Source organism: Perissodus microlepis, chromosome 5 (assembly GCF_051167445.1).
Source record: "Perissodus microlepis isolate ML-2025 ecotype Zambia chromosome 5, ASM5116744v1, whole genome shotgun sequence".
NCBI classification, from domain to species: Eukaryota; Metazoa; Chordata; class Actinopteri; order Cichliformes; family Cichlidae; genus Perissodus; species Perissodus microlepis.
The window spans coordinates 19980318-20001902 of record NC_140465.1 but is presented as its reverse complement, the minus strand read 5'-3'; the positions used below and the strand labels follow the sequence as shown (position 1 = coordinate 20001902).

Below are 21585 nucleotides of genomic sequence, written 5' to 3'. Positions count from 1 at the left end.
TAGGAGAATATGCTGTTTGGCAAGATTTGGCAAGTTTTTCATGGCCACAACCCAGATGCTCAAGTCTGCTGCTCGACCCACAAATGCAGTTTTCTGGCACCATTTAAAGGGAGATAAACAGTTTCCAATAGTATAAGATTTATTGCCAAGAAGTGTCGTTACAACAAAGAAAATCAACCAAAGACACATTTCCTTGCTGTCTCTGTTATGTTTGTTTAAATTAATAAGGAAATGTCCACAATTTTTATTCACACATGTGGTACGATGCAGCCTTAGACATTTGTCGATTTATTTTAAAAGACTACTGTGTAAAGCATACTGGTTTGTATACATTTTATTTATTCTATTTATTCTATTTTATTTTTTTTATTTAAAACGATCACAAACTGTGTATAAAAGAAATCTGACAGGAGAACCCTTGATTTAATAGTGCTATCTCGCCTCAGCATTGTACAGACAGATAGCAGCTATATGTGGCATCCATACAATTAGATTACAATTAGATTCAATATCATCCTAAGTGAGCAGGTTCAAAGGTTCACAGTAAAAAAAAAAAAAAAGATTGTGAATGTAGAAAGTGAACGATTTGATAGCTCATGTTGTCATTTTTATCTCTGTGTTAAAGCTATATTTCATTTTGCAAGTACTAAAGTTTTTCCTCTTTTGTGCAGATTCTACTTGCAGAGGACTTTGAACTCAAACAATCACAATGCGTTTTAGGAGAGCTTCAATATTAAGTAATTCTTTTGAATAACAACGTGTCTTCTGAGAAGTTTAGAAGGAAGAATAGCCTCGCCTTTGTAATGGCTTAAAAGAATTCAGGAAATTCACTTTATTATTTTCCCAACTGACTTCCTTGTTGTTTCATGCTTGTTAAACCGGACAGTGCCAAATGAGTGACAGTAATGAGGATTACTGTCCACACAGATGCAACACCCTAATAGATCATTCAGGAAATGATTCACAGTGGCACAAATTAAAAAAATAAAAACATGGGTTGAGGCTCAGGGTCTTTTTAAAAAAATTACCTGCATAGTATAGCAGCTAGTTGGTGGCATGGAGAAGCACACACAGGGTGTGGAACAAAGTCGAGCCAGGAAGTTGCCGCCTTTTCATCCACAGTGTTATCAGACAACTCACGGCACAGTTAAACCACATAGAGTTTAGCGGTCAGGACACTTTGACAGTCTGCTGAAAATACCTTTTTTTGATCTTAAAATCAAACGAATGCGCACAGGTTAGTAAACACATGCTGTTTTCCAAGGTTGTGAGGGATTTAGCTACATGACAGATTTGTGTAATGGGAGCTTCTTATCAGCAGACCTACTATCTAATGCTGAAGAATGATGTGTTGCTTGGCCTACAGGGAGGAAATGGAACGACTGACTTCAGCCAAGAATCTCCTGCTGTGGCTGTTATCCGTTCATCAGCCCCCGGAGTCACGCACAAGCATACACTCTATACTCTGAATATAACAATGCTCTGTCCATGCAAAACATGCAATCAAACACACAATCCTTTGTGAAGCGTGTGTGCAGCGGATTTAAACATGGACAGAGACCCTCCCCATCTAAGAAGGCCAGCTGCTCTTGATTTATTGAGTAAACTGTGTGCCTCATGTTTGTCAAACACACATTTTTCATTGATTTTTTTTCATAATTAAGGTTGCAACTTGTTTTGATATTTACACTACTGCATTTTTTTGCTCCCCATAAATTAGTGTGGGAATGCAAAACGAGGATGTCTGAGAAAAAAAGCTCTGGAGAAAAGGCTACAGGGTTACCAGCGAAGCCTGTAATGTAGAGTCACAGTGACTGATGATATATAACCTTTATACATCCTTGTTCCTGTGCAGCCAAAGGCTAAGTCTGACACAGGTGAAGGTTGCAACACTTATGTGTGTGTGTGTGTTTTATGGGCAAGTGGGTGTGAGTGCGTGTATTTGTATATCTGAGTTACATGTTTTGATGTGTTATCGCTGTTTTTTCCTCGTCTAAGATGGCCTCTAATCTGCCTGTGGAGGTGCTTCTGACCAAGGACAGTAAATGTAAAAAGGCAAAGAGGAATATCCAGCTGTTGAGCATGAACTCTGTCCATTCTAGATCAGTCTTCACGAGGGACTGTCTGTGTGAAACCATCCCTTTGCTACTCATTTACACTGAGGTCATTGTTACCGTTTAACCCTTTACATACCAGTATGAATTTCCACAGAATGTATAAATAAGGTTTCCATGGATTTTCATCTGCTGTGTAGCAAGACCAGACATGCGTGTTGTAACTTTTTGTGACTCAAAGTTGCCCACCCATGTCAACTAAAGGAGCCAGCAACAGTATAATCAACTTTACTGTGGAAACCCCACAACAGTTAAGTTACTTGTCTGACGGCATTTCTTTCTCTAAATATTCCTCTCAACTCTTCACCCCTTGAAAGCATACTTGGAGGTCCTTTTAAAAACTGCTTATGGCACAAAATAACTGGGCGTGCCTCAGAAGTTAGCCGGGGCGATCTCTTCTTATGCAGCTACCCTTGGAAAAACTGTGTCAAAACACGTCTCTCTCTATATAAACAGAGACAAAACGTGTCATTAAGGGTTGCATTAATAAGCACGAAACAAGATTTAAACATCAAAATAAACCTGCAAAGAATTTAAATTTTATTGGAAGATGCCTCAGATTTCGTTTCATTGGTCAAACGCATGAAAGGAGTTGAAGAAAATCATAAGGAGGTCATTCATAAGTGTGACTTAGTGATTATTATAAGATATTAATAAAGTTTTTAATAAATATAGTCAGCTCAGGTCAGTAATGCTTCTAAAAATGTAATTTGTAATGTTTTCGTTTTTAGTGCTGAGTCTATGGATCAAACCTGTAGTCAAACTGGACATCAATTATTGTAATCAATATAAATGGAGTCCCAGTAAAGTTTAAATGACATCTGTGAGTTATATAATGCAGGATTGCGCCACAAAAATTGTTTTATGGGAACTCAATCAGTCAAAAAAGCAAATCAGAGTATAAACTGTCAATTCTCGGGTTTACGTACAGCATGGCTGAACAGTCTTCCACACTTTAGAGCACAGCGAATGCATTAACATCTGTAACATAGCACATCTCCCTTTATCTGAATCTTCAAAGCATCTTTTTACATGCATATAATAGCATTAAGTCCATACGGACACGTGCACTCATGCCCTTGTAGATGAAACAGTGAGGTGGTCACATGGTAACATTCCAGGAGGCCCAAGGATGTAGAGTTATCTTGACCCCGATGGGAACATTAAGGCAGATAAAGCAGAGTGAAAACCAGCCAAAACATGAGCTTTGCTTGAACAGCATATCATTTTTTATTAAACATTAGAGCACTATTTTTTTTCTTTTTTTGCTTTTACAGTGACATTCAGCCTCTTTGAGCAGCATGACGTCTGATATGCTTCCAATAAAGCAGCTTTTATCTATTCTATTTCAGCGAATCCAGGAAAAATGTGCTCATGTTACATTTCAAGAAAGACTAATCTTGACAGATGACAGACACTGCAGTCATAATAAAGGACGCATTGTTTTCAAAATCCACCTGCAATAAGAGTCACTGCCCGAAAACCAGAGCATCGTTCAAAGCTTTGAAATTGAATCCCATTGTAATTATTCTAATCAACTTCATACTGTAGCAGACAGCCACACAAGGACATGGAGGTGGATAGTTTATTGAGAACAGCTGCATGATTTTGCTTGTTTGTCTAAAACACAGTCATTGTCCTTCAGCTCTCAGTGCTTTCTGTAGCAGAGAGAGACGCTGGCGTTCATTCAGTTGTTGAGGTCATCATGGAGCTAACCACTTTTGCTCTTCTGAGAAATGATAGCAAACTGCCTTTTAATTCAATTTTGTCTCTTCAACAGCCAGAGCATTATACGCTTTAAAGCCTACTTGATAGCTATTTTGTTTCCCTTAACCCTCAGTGGCCACATTTGGGCATCGGCACAATTATACGAATGGTGTCGGCTGTGATTTTAAAAAACACAAACCCACAAGACTTAAACTTTAAACTTTCTAAATAATTTCAACAATTTCAACTTACCAAAATATAGCAGCAGAAGAAGATAAAGCTACCTAATAAATACAAATCTATGTATTAGTATATTATATAACAAAGAAAATATATTATATTAGATATGTGTGCGAGAGAAAAAAAAAGGTTATTTTAGTCCTGCTTGAAATAAGCATCACACCATTTCCAAAACAACAACAATAAAGCAGGTATAACAAGAGAGGACACGTCTGACTGGTCTACTGGCTAATGGTTTGTAAAATAAAATCTTATTGGAAAAGAGCATGTGGTTTCATACCACAATTAATCCTCGATTTTGAAACATGGTGTATCCTGGTCCTTTGCCATACTGTGAGTTTTTTTTAAATTAATCCCTCCACTGGTTCAGTGCAAGTAACTAGAATTGTACACAGGAAGTCGCTAAAAAGCTACCACACCTACAAAAACTAGCAAACATTTTATTCAGTTTAAACAGTTTCTGTTTTCAGCACAAATAAACTTCAGTCGAATTCAGTCTCGATATATGTTCACTGAATGTATTTAGCTTAAAATCTCAAGTTAACACAAAAGAAATTTGTTTCTAAGTATCTGTCTGGTTTCTCATTCTGGGGTTTCCAAAGTGGAGTTACAAGCAGATGGAATGAATCACTGAATGTGAGAAGTGTGTGACCCCTTCTTAACTCCCAGTGTTAGCCTGCCCTGGGTTTCACTGCTCCTGCTTTTGTCTGCTGTCTGAGAGTCTGGCAGCCATGCATGAGTCAGAGGCCATGGAAATACAGCTCAGTTTTGAATTGCAGTAAACCTTCAGACAAAAAAACGAAATGTTTGTCCTTTAAACGAGGCACTGGATCCAAAATATAAACAGTGACTTATACGTGTACACCTCAGTTAAACAAACTGAAAGAAAAAAAAAAAAACCATGAAACTGTGACTAAGAAGACCTCTACACTAATCATGGATCAAAAGAAATGCTAAACAATCCCATGAAGGGGGAAGATTTTGTTTGTACACATTGTTTTTTAGAGATGCTATTGAGTGTAGAAGAAATGCACAGCAGTGGAAAATCGATATCGGTTCATGCACTGTATGTGTGTGGACAAATAAAAGGAAAACATACAGAAATGACTGAAGACACATCTACAGTTTATGTGTGTGTGTGTGTGTGTGTTTTATGGGCAAGTGGGTGTGAGTGCGTGTGTTTGTATGTCTGAGTTACATGGTGTTACATGGTTGATGGAACAAAAAAATAGCTAAAGGGTCAAACAGTCAGTACATGCTGTGTTATAAAAAAAACCCTCAGGTGGGTTCCTCCGGGAAGTTCAGTAAGAGTAGGATGAACAATATTCCTGTGTTCCTGAACCTTATCATGATTTAGCCTTGTATTGTTAAAATATGTTACACTTATTATTCAACAAATGATCACTTAGTAAACCAGTATTTCCTCCTACGAGAAATGCAGTCCTGTGAAAAATTAAGCCACCCTTACTGCTTCCATAGGTAAGCAGCCTCAGGTGAACTTGATAACTTATTATTAGCTATCGTAAGCAAGTCTTTTGGTAGTGCGCTGGTCTGGAGTATTCAGGTCTGTGCAAACACAATGTCACAATCTTCTCAGGACAGGTGGACAACCCACCAGTCTTAACCTGAGGTTAGATTGTGCGATGGGCCTACCGGCCTCAGTTAGCAAGTAATGATTTAAACATTAAAGTTTATTACAGTACAAGTAGAAAAAAACTGAACAAGCACAGCATGTTTGGAAGGGTGTTCAAGAGAAAGCCTTGTCTCTCTAAAAAGAACATGACAGCACGGCTTAGGTTTAACCTCTAAGACCCGAACTCTTCCACAGAATGCATTTTTAATTTATCTTTGAATGTAAAAACAAAGAATTACCAGATTCTTTTTTTTTTTATCTAAATTTTCGTTTCTAAGAAAAATGAGCCACAAATGAGGATATTCGTTTAAAATTTCAATAGAACAGTAGCAGTATAATTTCCTCGTAAGTGGATATCAGGCCCATATAGAGCAAAATTGAGTATTTCGGTTTAAATAACCCAAAATGTGATGTCCTAGGAGGTCCACACATAGCCTAGGAGGCTAAAAAAGTCGCATCTAAACAAATCACGAAACTTCTGGAACAATAACTGTTGGACAGACAAGACTAAAGTGGCGATGACTGATCATGGTGCACAGCACCATGTTTGGAGAAGGTGAAACACAGAAAGCCATCAGCACAAACACTTCAAATACTTCAGACATACTACTAAGCATGGTGGTGGTTGGATGATGATTTGAGCTTGCTTTGCAGTCACTGAGTCAACCACGAGTCATTACCATGAGTCAAATGTGAGACCATCAGGGTGATTGCTACAGCTTGGCTGCAACTGGGTCGTGCAACGGGACAATGATCCCAAGCATAGCAGCCAATTTACATGACAATAGGTAAGAAGAAGAAAAAACACAATGCTGCAAGTCAAAGTCCAGATCTCAGTCTGACTGAAATGTTGTGGCAAGATCTTACGAAATCTGTCTGTTAATAAATAGCCATGAACCTCAATTAACTGAAGCAATATTGTAAAAAAGGGTTTGTCCAAAATTCCTCCTCAGTGATGTGTGAGATCGATAAACTCGCTAATGAATCATGTTTCATGCTGCTTCTGTATTTCAGATTAGTTAGTTAAAAGAAATAATTAAGATATGGTGTAATGTGTCGTCTAAAATTAATTTTAAAATCTGGGGAACACCAGGTTATATCCATGCCCTTATATATATAAATTATTTAAATTGAAAGAGAGCACATTCTCTTATTTATTGTAGTACAATGGTTACTATGTCTTGCCACAATGTATCCTTATATATCACATTTTCTCCACTATTTACTATGTGTGCTTAAGATAATGATAGACATATGCAATAAATGACCACTTACTCAGCTAAAATGTCCTTCAAACACCTTCTATTCTCCATACACATTATTAGATATATATACAGTACTTTGTAGTCTATGATTTTCTTAATATTTTGATATATTTGACATATTTTTCATCTAAAACCAGTTAGCTCTTACTGCCTCAGCTAATGGCCTTTTGATTTTGTGACGATTATTTTTTTTTTTGCGCCACTGTAGGTTCACAGATGTGAAGAAGAGTTCGAACACTTTCACATAATTTTTTTTTGATAGGTATAGCACTGCACCTCCCCGAGGTCTGGAAGACTTCTTGCTCAGTACATACAGGTTTTGGTTTTTGTAACTTTCCATCAGCTCTTGTCCGAATTGTAACAAAAAGTCAGCTCAAAAGTGGAAGTGAGCCATTTGTGTAAAGCAGTGACAGCTACAATTTCTTGTAACAACTAAAAGTAGTGGTTCCCACTTCCATTTCCATTTTCATCTCTGGTTTTGATGAGACAGCTATGTTAGAAAAGCTATTATAATTGACCTTTTCAAGACTGAGATTAAACCTTCATATCCTGATTTTTATCAGAATCTGTTAGAAAAATATGACAATAAATAAGTTTTCCTGTCTGTGCCTGTGTCGGTCACATTGCCTGTTTTGATGCATAGTCCGAGGCTTATGTGGACCCAAAGAAAACGGGTATGTGTGCCAATTTTGAGTGTATCATTGTCATTGTGACCTCCTTTATTCTGTAATTCTAGGTCTTACAGCTTTATCTATGTCATCTCCTGTGAATCCATGGGATAGTAGGTTAGTAGGTTCTCTACACACGGTAAGATTTCACCAGATAGAGAAAGAGAAATTATTTTATTGTGGTTTTAAGTCACTAAATAGATATTTCTAAGAGCGATTATAAAAACAGGACTTCATTTATAATATATCTGATTGCTCATAAGGAGGCTCGCACATTCAAACCAACACGCCTAAAGCAGCGTACACATAACCAACAACAAAATCAGTGCATTATTATACTGCAGTACCTGATAAAACTAATGAAGTACCAAATGTCTTGCTCGTTACAAAGTGTCATGACAGGATTGTGTGCTATGGTAAAGAAAAACATTTTATAGGAAAACAAATTATAGGACAACTGAGATAAGGCAGAAGATGACAGAAATTGGTTATGACGTTGATGTTAATATTAAAGCAGTTAAATATGGTTTGTTTAAAGAAAAAATGGGTGAAGACAAAAGGAGACTCTTTTGGTTGATAATGTGTGTAATAAACACCCATATTTGGAAAACCCGTGCCAAAGGAGTGATAGAACAAAAGATGATAAGTAGTGATGTGGTGAGTAAACATCTACGGAGAAGGAGAACAATGGACCTGAAACTTGGAAAAGTTTTCCCTTGGGATGTATTGAAATTGTAAGTTTAAGTGTTTAGTTGACTCAGATGCTTGACTTTCCTCCTTTGTTTTCCTTTTTTTTTTTCTTAATGTATGGTATATGATCATGATTTTGTATATGTAATTGTATGTGTATGTAAATTTTATGTGTATGTAATTTTGTATACTTTAAAGTGTTTAAAAAAAGAAAAACAAAAAAACAAAACTGCAACAAGACATTTTTCAGCGTTCCACTTTTCTCACAAGCAGGCCAGTGGACTAGACATAATTGGATCAAATTATCAGCAACAGTTAAAAAAAAAAAAAAAAAAATCAAAAACCTGGCATCTGCCAAGCATGTCCAATTAATGTGACCCATTTTTGTAGCTTTATTCAGTAATCATTTTACCCATCAGTAAAAAACCCATGTGACTGAGCATGATATCACGGTGTCATCTGAGCCACATTTAATCAGTTTATACAACAGCCCAATGAAGAAATTAACTTAACAGTGGCCTTGAATCCTAGAGCAGAAAAAAAAAACCCGAGTGCATCCCACTCATTTCTTGCCACTCCTCACATCTTTATAAACACTTTCAAAAACCAAACACACACAGAGATTCTTTCCCATATTTTATTTGCAGTATATAGACCATCTGAACATAGATAATTTTAAATATGTGTAGGACAAATTATTAAAGATAATTAATACATTCTATGATAGTGACAGAGGAATGGGGCTTAAGCGTGGACGCGCTGTCTTCAGACTGCAGTGGGTGATTAGTGTTATGCGCAGGCTGAGATGAGGTGGCTGAGCCCATTGAAGTAAGACTTCTCTCGCTCGCTCATCACCTCGAAGTGCAGTGGCTGCTGGCAGAAGGTGCACTCTGCTGATGAGTGGGGCTTCAGCTCCAGGCCCACCTCCTTCCATGTTTGCTCCAGCCTCTCTGAAAGGGGAAAACAGATAAAGAGAGGTCAGTTTTACTTCAATGATAGAAAAGTACAGTTAGTTACAGGTTGGAAGAAGTTACTCATGTAATGTAACTTTTGCATAAACAGCTACACAGTTCAGTTCGATCAAATTAAGACATAAATACTGTTTAACTTGTTGTAGCCTTCTTATACACTATCAAGTATTTCAAGTGAAACGTGTTACTTTGTCAGCTTACCAACAAAGTATTTCATCATCTCAGGGGTGTGGTGAGGAGTTGGGGCAATGCGCAGCAGCTCATCTCCCCTGGCAACGGTGGGATAGTTGATGGCCTGCACATAGATGTTATGGCGACGCATCATGATGTCACACACCTCCGTGTTTTTCTCAGCATTCGAAACCTAATTATACCAAAGAGACACACGCGCCATGAGAATCGAGCCGTTGTGACTTTATCTGCTTTTCAAGTTCCACACAATCAATTCAATCGTAGATTACCCGGACAGGGATGATGTGGCTGGGGCAGTGCACAACAGGCAACCCAGAGTCCATCAGCATCTGCCGGAGGAGCTTGACGTTGCGCTGGTGTTTAAGTCTCAGCGAGCGCCCCTCTTCCCCTTTAAGGATCTGGATCGATTCCCTGGCTCCGGCTAGAAGCATCGGGGGCAGAGAGGTGGTGAAGATAAAACCAGCGGCGTAGGAACGCACTGTGTCCACCAGGGCGGCGGTACTCGCAATGTAGCCACCCACACAGCCAAAGGCCTTCCCTAGAAAAGAACATAACGCTGATTATTACAACTCCTCTCGTTCAACATTAAGGAGCCAGTGGTCTTAAAAAATAAATAAATAAATAAATTACAGCCACTGTAATCTCAAACTAGAACCGCCTGAAATGTCAGCTGTGCAGGAGCTGTAGTGCTCTTGAGTTGGAAATAATTGTCCCCTCAGTCTGACAGTGACACGCAATCTGAGTAATTCAATAGGAGCACAACAAGAGCCTGTAGTCTCCTAGCAACAACAGAGCCGAACAGAGCTGCTCCAGATTCTTTTCAGCCCTCTGGTATATTGGATGACACGGCTGAGGCCTGATCCTCAGTCTAATTCAAACAATCAAGCTAGACGAGTTCCACTAACCAGTAGCAGCTATTTTGGTTCGAAAAAAGAAATGAAACAGTACAGCAGCAGCAAGCTCTACATTTTTTTTTTAATAGAGATTGTGCACTTACCTAGAGTTCCCGAGATGATATCCATCTTGTCCATGACGCCATCCCTGTCGCCGATGCCCCCTCCTCTGGAGCCGTAGAGGCCCACAGCGTGAACCTCGTCCACGAAGGTGATGGCGCCAAACTCGTGGGCCACGTCGCACATTTCTTCCAGCGGACACACGGCACCTGTGTTACAGAAAGAAAGGCACACAAACCTGGTCAGACTTGTTTTTTGCTTCTTAAAGAGCACTTCATGACTTAGTTTGAATGAATTATTGATTTTGCAAGAACAGTAATATTTTCCAGGACACATGCAGTAAGAGAAAGTTAAAAAAAGAAATATTAACATTTATCCAACAGCAGTGAAGCAGTAATTAGAAACTGACCATCCATGGAATGGACGGTCTCAAAAGCCACGATCTTTGGTTTTGTGGGATCTCCTTTCTCCAGGAGCTCTCGAAGATGGGCCACATCATTGTGGCGGAAAATGAATTTCTTAGCGCCGCTGTTCCTGATACCTTGAATCATTGAGGCGTGGTTACCTGCGTCAGAGTAGATTTCACAACCTAAAAGTGTTCAGAGGAGAGGAAACCGTCAATGAGACCAAACACGCTTACAAGAGGTTCGAATTACTGTTAAATACACCAAGTTTTTCCTTCTGCATACCAGGCAGCATCTTCGCAAGGGTGAAGAGGGTGGAGTCATTGGCAACAAAGCAGGAGGTGAACAGCAGCGCCGCATCCTTCTTGTGAAGGTCAGCCAGCTCTTGTTCTAGCTCCACATGGAATTTACTGGTCCCAGAGATATTCCTGGTACCTCCTGCCCCCGAACCATGTTTTTGTAAAGTACCCCTGGAAAGAGACAAACAGTTACTCATTAAAATGCTGCAGACTTGTATGCAAGATCAAACAAGCTGGGGCGGGGGGAGGAGAAGGAAAAACAACACCATCATCGTGACACATGAGGTTTAGGTGTGATCCATGTCCAACTCAACACCCACACAAATAATGGCCAGTATCACCCAAGGGTGCCAGGTTGCATCATGTAATTATGCTCTGAGCTGGTTTCTCTCTGAACTTAGCTCTCACAGAGGGACAAAAGGTAAAAAGCAATCAGGGAAGGTAGACGGGCCGTACACATCAACACACCTTGACCCATGAAACTGGATTAACTACTCAGTTACTCACATGATTGACTGCACGACTCGAGGGTGTCGACTCATGCCCAGGTAGTCGTTGCTGCACCAAACCGACACGTCACGCTTTTCTTTTAAAGAGCTTGTGAAGTCGTCGGCCATCGGGAACTCGGTAGCCCGACGATTCACGGTCTTAAACACGCGGTACGTGTGATCGTTCTTCTTCTCTTCGATCTTCTTCTCAAAAAACGCATCGTACTGGAAGCGGGCCGCTGGAAGAGAAAAGGAAGGTAAAAGTTGCTTAATGTGGCTTAGTGTTGCTACAGTACTGCAACTGATGGAGTAACTTTAATGTGAGGAAAGACTACACCCGTGTGCAAAGACACCAAAACATACTCGCAAATAAAAAAGAAGATTGTCATAGTAAGGTAGACAGTAGCTAGGTTAATCACAGGTTTGCAGGACAGTGTGGTTAAACTATCAAAATAAAACCTACTTCTTGCTGGTAAGTTGTCTTGAAGCAGGTGGCTGACTTTCTTAGGTCGCTGTTTCAGGAGGGTTTTCATTAATGTGGTTTCTCCTTCAGTAGTGCTGGCCAGGTTTGGCTGCTTTAGTTGGTCAGCAGGCACTTCTGTCAGGACAAAAACAAATTGCTATTAAATATTGTACGAAACTATGGAAAACTGATTTAGTTCTCAAAGAAAAAGAAAAAAAACAACAACAAAAAAAAAACAACTCACCTTTCTTCACAGTGCGGACTTCCTGTACATCCTCTTGGAACTCTATGCCAACCTGACGGACTACGCCACTGTTCTTCTGGCTCATCTCAGCAGCCAGGAAAGGGCATTTGGAGGCCATCATCTGTCCTGGAGGTGGCATAGGGTGGCCAGCTGGCAGCTTGGACTCCACCTCCTTTTTGGGGGCTGCAAAGGGACAAAAGTTTTAAAATTTCACATTTATCAATAATTCTATCATTACATGATTTATCTGACTAAATATAACACAGCTGTAGTGTTGATTAGAATAGCCAGTATGACCACCATCTTTATCACCCTCACCGGCAGACACGGTGTTCTCAGGCTTCTGGTAGGAGGATGAGGAGGAACAGAGGGCACGTGCCATTGAAGGGGCCATAGGTTTTGCAGCCAGCTCCATCATGATGGGACATCGCTGGGCGTACGTCACCAGCGTCTTTTTGGACTGCTGGAGAAAGGCCTGGGGCATGCGAGCCAAGAAAGGACAGCGGCGCACTATTACATCCATAATCAGCAGCGGTGATGACGATGATTGTCTTGAGTTCTAAAGGAGAAAGAGAAAACTTATGTGAAACATGTCCTGCAGACAGTGTAGATAATGTTTTTGTCCCATAAAAGAAAGGAAAGAAGGCTTTTCAGAAGAAAAAGCCTGTCTGTTGCAAAAACCTGTTTAACAACATAGGTCAAGGAAGTGAGAAAATGCCATTTATGGTCAAACACTCCTACATGGTTCAGCTAAATCTAGATTTTGAAAAACAAAAACAAATGAGAATGAGATCTGATTACCTGAGACTTTCAAAGGCAGGTGAGATGAGTTCACTGAGCCACTGATATAATAGGTGAAAGCTGAAAGACTCGTACGAGCCCACATGTTTGGCTACACTCACAATAGTCAAGTGTTACTGTAAGAAGCCTGCAGTGTTTGCTCATAGCTGGGTCGTAACCTTTCCCCAACAGAAACCAGTTCCCAGGTAGGACACCCACATCTGAACTTTGCTCCCTATGAAGTTCCAGAAAAATCTAACAGTGACTAATGTGGTACATTGAAGCTGCTCTTTCCCTTATATACCCACCAGATAGAGATCAGTATGTACATAACATAAAAGTAATGCCGATGTAATTCCTAGAGTTCCAAACAAAGAAAAGAAAAGCTAGTCTTTGTTTCTGTGTTTATTTATACGCCTTTAATAATGTTTCCCACATTATTTGTCGAGCATTTCTAAAACTTATTTAAAGCTACTCAAAGTACTACTGACGAAAGATATTATTATTATTATTATTATTATTATTATTATTATTATTATTATTATTAATAATAATAATAATATTGTTGTTATTATTAATAATGAAACTTCTGTCTGATTAAATACCCCTGCTTATACCCGAGTTATCCTACAGTCCTTACTTTGACTGAACTCATGGGCGTCTCCGGGCTACACTAAAAACAGTAGCGCTCTACCTAAACAACGCTACTTTAGGATAATTATGGACATGATTTATGTTTATTCATAAGGTCTACCCATCTCTACTCAACCGGTGTTACAATAAAAATTTATTTATTAAAACCTCAACACTTTAAATAAATTCACTGGTTTAACAGGTATTTCCCTGTTTTGACTCACCATTTTTTGCGCAAAAGTTGCGCAACAGTCATACCTTATGTATCTCCGATGGTAATAAATTTCGCGATGAGATCGTTCTGAGACATAAAAAGTGTAAGCCAGGCTTTCCTATCGTTAGCCGGGCCCATCGTGATCCTTGCCGGTTGACTGATCTTAGCAGGACGGCTAACGTTAGCTAAGAGGCTACTAGAAATAGGGGTGATGATCGCGATTAGGTCAAATAAGAACACCTACCTCTTAAAACTTCACAGCTTCCGGTGTAATCCTCGTCGTGTTATAGTGACAATAAGCGATCTTAGGTGCTGCTCAGAGATATAAAAGAAAACACGGCTTGTTGTTAACGAAAGCAGAGAAAATCGATGCTTCGTTATCCTGCACTGAGGACGAACGGAGAGGACGAGGGCGAGCCAGTTCTTATAAAGCAATGCCCAGACGAAGTAACGCGAGATCTTAATTCTGACGTTCTGCGTCATCAAACACTCTCGCCTATCCGGCAGCGGACCCAGCAAGGTTTTGTTAAGGACACTGAGTGGAAAGGATTTGGTCCTTTCAAACAAGGTGTGGTTTCCTTTACATGAATTCATAGATTTAATCACCAAACTTCCAACAAAACTATAAAAGCGATTTAGATGCCATTTATTTTGGTTTTGTACTTTTACGCAGGTGTCATGGAAAAGCATTTTGGTAAAAGCATTCTGGTTTTACCTCTAACAAGATGGTGTCAGAAATTTTAATTATAATTTCTATTTCTATATATTTGTATTTCTCATCTTATTTCGTTGTAAGAAATACGAGAGCAGTACCTCATCTGTTGGCTTTTACTCCTTGTCAGACGCCACATCCATAAATGTAAGCTCTCAAAAGAGAAGCCACGCTTCCTTTTTTTTCATGAAGGAAATGGAACTTTATGTGGCCCAATTTATTCTATTCTTCCCATAAGAAAAAAATATTGATATCTGTGATTTTTAATGTCTCTCCCGTAACTCTTTCACCTCATTGTTTTGTTCCGTTATGATTTAATTGATTTCCTTGCTATTATTTTTGTGGTATGCTTTTTTTGTAAAAGGGAAAAATAACATGCCCAACAAGGCTCAGGGGCCCAAAGGTGTTAGATGGGGCTAAGGGACCTTGCAGAGTAAAAGGATTCCTTTTTTCTCATGCTCATAAAAGACCCACAACCACAAAGAGCTTCATAAAGAAAGCAGCTCATGGAAAAGAGCCGTTGTAACTGAAACGTGGGAGTATTTCTCCACTTGGCTTTTCTAAAGAATATTTGGGTCTATGCCACAGCTGATGTTATGCCTGAAACTATGGCTGAAAATGTTTTATGTTTGCTTCTCTTGTAGTAACAGCCTATCACTTAATCTGGAGTTTGGAGGGATTTAATTCAGTTATCATTCTGCTTCTTTTGTTGCTTTACTTTTTTTGTTTATCTTTTGATTTTTGCAATGCCACACCCAAAGCTACAGCAAAATCTGTGGCTGATAAATGTGGGCTACACACAAATTAATCTCAGATGATATAAGAGACACTCACATGAGTAGGTGGATGATGTTTTAAAAGTTGTATGATGAAGGCCCTGAAGGTACATTATGATTCTTTTGTGACATTTAGCATGTGTTTTGCGAGTTGTCAGCTCTTTGTCATGTGTTTCCTTATTTTGTTGCAGTGGCCTGAACTGAAAGTATTTATGGGGCTTTCAGTTAGTACAAACGTAAATGAAAATTTGTGTCCATGAGCATGAGTCAATACATTTTTTTGAATCTTTAATGAAATGCCATGAGATCAGGTTGGTGTGCTGGGGGAAGAGGGAGCCGTAGGGTTCCTCTTCATATTACCTGCAAAGCCCTACTAGAAGCATGAGAGTTATATTTAAATGTATTCAGTTGGACCTTAGTTGGGCAGTGATTTTGAAGAATTACTTAAATTTACTTTAATTGTAATTGTAATTAAGGCATAAAGACTGCCTGCACATAATTATGGGTCAAAATGTATTAAAAATGCTTAAAAAGTTGACTGATTTTGCACAAAAGTAAGATTTAGAAAAGCTTTAACCCCATTGGAAGTCACCATCTTTATGAAATCTACCACAAATTTTAATTCACGATTCTTTGATTGCCATGTCTCCCTTTTATATTTACTCCGATCTTTGTAGTATTTATTCTGTTTGTAGCCGTTAAAAAATAACTTACAGTCATTGTGTTTAATCACCTTTTACCTCCATCTAAGATAACGATTTGCAGAGACTTTGTAATTTAACAACAGCTCTCTAAACTACAACTTTATGTGTATTTGAAATGTTACAATGATGCAAAACACTCAAACTGAACGCAGATTACGGCTCGAAAGACCTGTTTATCTACTCTAGAGGTTTTCGCTGCATGTGATGTCTGGGTGAGTGACACTAAACTTGGATTGGTGCCTAAATGGATTTTAGATTGTCTTGTAATCTTTGTAGGTGCTCTTGCATGCGTGTGGGTGAAAGGTTGTTGACGAAGCCTATGGTGCCAAACCAAGGCTAAACTCAGTAAACACATCACACATTGTTACCATTTTATTAGGTACAGCTGTTTAAAATGAATCCATTTTAATGCAACTGAATGCTTCATTGTTTAAACAGTTCTTATGTAATATTTTGCAGTGTATATATCTGAGCCATTCTTTCTCATACACTGTAAGTGAAAAACTCAGAACCTCAGTTTAACATAGTATTTCAGCACCAAGTACTGGCAAAGAAAGAGTGATCAAAAAGGCTTTAAGACCTAAATGAGCTTTATTTTTTATAGGAACTGTAATTCCCATTGTTTATAATCACCTATTGTGGCTGTACTGGTGCTGACTACAAGTGTATGTGGAGAAAAAAAAACAAAACGCTTTACTCAGAACAACAATAATAGCACTGCAAAAAGAATTTCAAATTTCTTACTCTAAAGAATTTAGACTTGTCTCTGCCCTCTGGATCTGTGAGGTTTTTCATCTTCACTTCAGATTTATGGTTGCGATGTTTTGCTGCCCTCTGCTGATCTATTTTGACTTTAGCAGTGTTTCCTAAAGTTTTACCCTCATACCTGTACTTATGTCAAACTGTCTTATTTAAATGTACCAAAACAGTTACTTAAACTCGCCTTCCCTGGGAATGACCGATAAAATGAATGCCATCCATCCATGCAAATCAGTACAGTTCAAAGCTTTTATTTGTACCAACATTTACAATGACACTGAGCAGTCTGCGCTCTGAGCCAGGCAGTAAACATGAAATCTCAGTCATCCATTTTTTCCTCAGGTGTTCTTTACAAACACTGGATGATTGTCCCAGCTGACTGCAGGTTCACTAATGCAACATAAAAATGCCATGCCCCCAATGTTTAACATTTAAGATTCACATTTATTTTCAAAGCAAAAACACTGGAAAGCTATGTGATGTTGTTAAGCACAATATTACAATCTGAAACACGTATTCTTTGTTATGAAATAACTTTGATTTGAAAATCATAATAAGAATAATAGGATCAGTGATTTATAAAACTCTGTGGTCATAATTATACCTACGTGTTTTCTGACTGATGTAAGCCAGAAATATATAAGAAGTAGAAACAGAAAATTATTGAAAGTTGCAGATGAGTATTAAGAGGGTATTAAAACGCCGTCATAGACCGAGTTTTAATCTGGTTGTAAGCTATGGCACTAGGTGGCAATAGTGGACTGGACTCCACTACAGTTCACCTGAATGCAGGTAATGTAAACTGCATTCTTTATTTGTGGACCTGACAACTCTCAGGGTGATTAGAGCTCAACTAACAGGTTAAGAATGTTTTCGCTATCAGCAGCGAGTCAGTGCCAGATGTAATGACATTCATCCATCCATTCATCATCCACATGATAGCTATCAAAAATACTTTTCATTTAATTTTATTTTCCTCTTTATTCGTCAGGGATCATGTACAACAAACATTAACCTTCTAAAAGAAAATTGTACCTGATTTAGCTGATAGCTGATTTCTATCCGCAGTCCCTGGACAGGTTTAATGAACACATCACCAATAAACATATTATATTAATACAAATTTAGCTGACAATTCAGCGCAAGCGGACAAACATCCCAGCTAAAATAATTTCAAAATCCAGCCCAATATCACGTCCGCACGACGTCCCCTGGTGGACCAACAGGTCAATTACACGCTTTGCCTTGATACTTCTAAATCATATAATTGTTTGCTACATTAGCTAACTCAGGTAACTAATCTTCTACCTACTCTACCAGTTTTTAAGGTTAGTTAGTTTAATTCTCTTTGTTTAATTGGACTTATTCATTTAATTGTAAATGAACTGAAGCTTATGTTTTCTGACTCTCACCTAGCGCTCTTAAAACTTCAAACTGACACATTTTAGCGCTCACACGCAAACCCGGACGGATGGATTCGTACTTGGGGTTCATGTCTTGTTTAGGGACGTTTCATCTTATAGATGTAAAAACTCCAACCTTTGGAGTAGTAGACAACCCACTCTGAATCCTGAGCCACCGTAAACATATTTAATAAGCAGTCCATCCAGGAGTGCGATTTAAACAAATCACTCTATCACAAATCTCGCAGTCAACATAAGACATGCTTTTTTGCATTCAAATGCGTGCCACAAACTTTTAGTTTATGTATGATTCATTTAAATGTTCTCTTCCCATAATGTTGCGCTTTAAAAAGAAAGGAAAGCTGAAAACAATATAAGAGCCGCAGTGTGACATTTGATCACCTTTGCACTTCAGTTACGGGTGAATGATGTATGATAACTTGTGAATGAAGAAAGTCTGCCAGTGGGCTGGAACATGAACCGAGTTGACGATCAGACCGAACATCAAATCAAACCTTTCCTCTAAGAGTATCGCAGTAGATTCCCAGTTCCTTTACTGGTTTGGGGAATGCGGGAGTAACCATGGCACCGGTGGTGTCCCGTATTGTTGTGTTCACTCTCTATGTGATCCTGTCCCCTCGTGTATCCGGTAAGTTTGATTATTTTAATCTGTACATTGCATTAGATAAATCACAGACAATCAGTGTGTGATGTCATCTTCATACCAATACTAAACAGGCCGCTACCGTGTTATTATTATTGTTTTAAGTTGCAGTTTTGTGCTTTAAATCTTATAATAAATAGTTTGTTTAATTCAGTCATTTAAACATAATACTCACACGGACACACTGAATGTTAACCAGTGTCAGTGTCTGGTTATTTTCTAATGCTATAAGCTATGGTAACTCAAGTTGCCAGGTGATTAAGTACAGGCAAGCCCATTATATACGATGTAAAGCAGCAGGCATAAAGAAATACAAATCTTTAAAGGTTATAATAATCATCATTTGGAAGTTTAATTTTGTATAAATATAATGAATATAACTATTTTTAAACAATCAAAGTTTTATTATTTTTGAACATTTAAACAAACATAACATAACAACACAAAACAACAAAAACCACACTCAGTGAGGGAAAAAAATATAAATTATATATATATATATATATATATATAAGATCAGTCAAGACTGGACTGATGGTCAGAGGGAGCGCACATACTGCCCTCTACAAGTTGTTACTTGGTTAAAATATGACTCTGTTGAATATCCATGTATCCTCTGTTTGAATTAATTGTTCATATTCGTCACATTTGTAACTGGATCCTTTGTAACTTCAGTGTTTTCAATATGTTTTTATCGCACTTTGGTTGTTTGGATTGTTTGTAATTCTGGAAAAATCTTAAAAGTGCAGAAACTGGTGAACAAATGACTCAAAACTGTTTTTTTTCTGTGTAAGATTTTGCATAATCGCTTCTTTGATTCCTTTTAAGTTTGAACAACGTTCACACACTCACTTTACCCACTGCCATTGCTGTAGTGTTCGTTTTCTTTGCCTTTACGTTAATCTTCATCCTCATCAGCTGCTGTGTCTTCCCCTCCTGCTGCCTGTACAAGAGGTTCCGACCGCCACGGCGTAAGTACTCCACCACTAACAACTGATACTTCCTTATTTTAGAGTGATCCTTTAAATCCTGAGTATTGGACTCTTATGTGGACTCAGACTGAATGGTCACCCAAGTGTTAGTTGAGTTTAAAGTCTCTGCACACAAGTCTGTGCAGTCATAGAAAACTGGCAGGCACACGGATGTCCACATGGACCCTCATGCTCACTGTCCTATGATGAAATTTACATCAGATGGTGTACGTCAGATCCAAAGGGCCTGGCAGACATGGGAAGGATAATCAAGACCTTAAATATAGAGTTGCGGGCTGTTATTTTGTGCAAGTTTGACTGCCTTGTTGTGTAGAATGTTTCAGGGTCTCAAATTTGACTTTTTTTCTGAGATTTATTGATTTTCAGATATCGATTTATTGGCGCGGCTCCCCATTTTATTAATATTTAGTGGCTAAAAGATCAGATAAAACCTAAAAAAAGTGCTTACATGACAACATTTGACTTTTTAAGAATTGCTTTAATTAGCAAAACTTCATTTTCTGTCCATCGTCTATCAGAGATTAAAAAGACAACTAAGACAACAGCATTATAATCATCATTCACTGATAGAAAGTTTCATGTTATATATCAGGAGACATTTCAGCACACTGATTGTTTTGTTTACCTCCTGAATCAACTTGAACTGCTGCTGGTTCATATAAAAATAAGCAAGTGGAGTTCAGTATCTTTGCTAAGGATTCTTTGCCATGCAGACATCCATGGATTGATCCCCCAACCTTCCAGTTAGTAGATACCCTGAGCTACAGATCCATAACAGCATCTAAACTCATCTCTGCTACATTCATTATTTCATACATTTCATACATTCATTACTACTCATAAACCTTATCACAGCATTGGGAGAAACTTCTAATTTTATGGTGACAAGTTGCATTGTTTGAAACATTTCAGCAATGACTGCCAACATGAAGCAACAGCAATGTTTTACCAATGATTTTGTAACAAAGGAATTGAGACACCGAGCACAACCTGTTGTAATGTTTCAAACTACAATATACAGTGAGTTGTTAAGCTCATTTGACATTTGTCCTGGTTTGGCTTATTAAACAACATTTTGATTTTCAGTAATTTTCTTTTTGTGAGAGCGTAACCCACAGGTTGACTGAGCGTGCCATCAGCCTGTGGGATACGCACGCTGATGCTGCTTTGTTCGTTTCACTTTAAGGGCCATGTCGTTACTTGACATCTGGGTCTGCTTTCAGTGCTTCAAGGTGCTTTGAAACAGCTGTGTGGGTGTTTTTGGTTGTTATCAGTTTTTCTATTAAACCACAACAGTGTGCTTATGTATTTTTTTCTTCTCTCAAATCTCAAGACCACAGCCAGCAATAAACTGATCCTGTTGAGTACTGTCTGTCTTCCCAGACGATTGTTACTGTTATTTCAAATCTAGTGTGGTTGGGTTGATAATTTGCACTGTACTTTCACAGAGATGGGTTTACACTCTGAGTATAATGATGGTTAATGGATGATTTTCTTCAAAAAGTATGAATCTCTGTGTATCTCATGAACAAATCATGTCATTGTTAGTTTCTTTGATGCAAACCTCAAGGAGATGATGATAAATGACTCAACTGATGCAATAAGTCAAAATGGCGC

General features: G+C 38.5%; 1 protein-coding gene across 1 annotated transcript; it reads right to left on the bottom strand.

Annotated features, from left to right (window-relative positions):
- Positions 1–8940: 8940 nt before the first annotated feature.
- On the bottom strand, positions 8941–14383 carry alas1 (aminolevulinate, delta-, synthase 1). Its single transcript, XM_084928646.1, has 11 exons — positions 14203–14383; positions 12650–12890; positions 12332–12514; positions 12088–12222; positions 11644–11863; positions 11123–11307; positions 10843–11022; positions 10478–10642; positions 9750–10018; positions 9490–9652; positions 8941–9267 (listed from the first exon to the last, which is right to left on the bottom strand). The coding sequence occupies exons 2-11, from the start codon at positions 12852–12854 to the stop codon at positions 9107–9109; spliced, it is 1866 nt and encodes a 621-aa protein (XP_084784772.1). The 5' UTR covers positions 12855–12890; positions 14203–14383; the 3' UTR covers positions 8941–9106.
- Positions 14384–21585: the final 7202 nt, after the last annotated feature.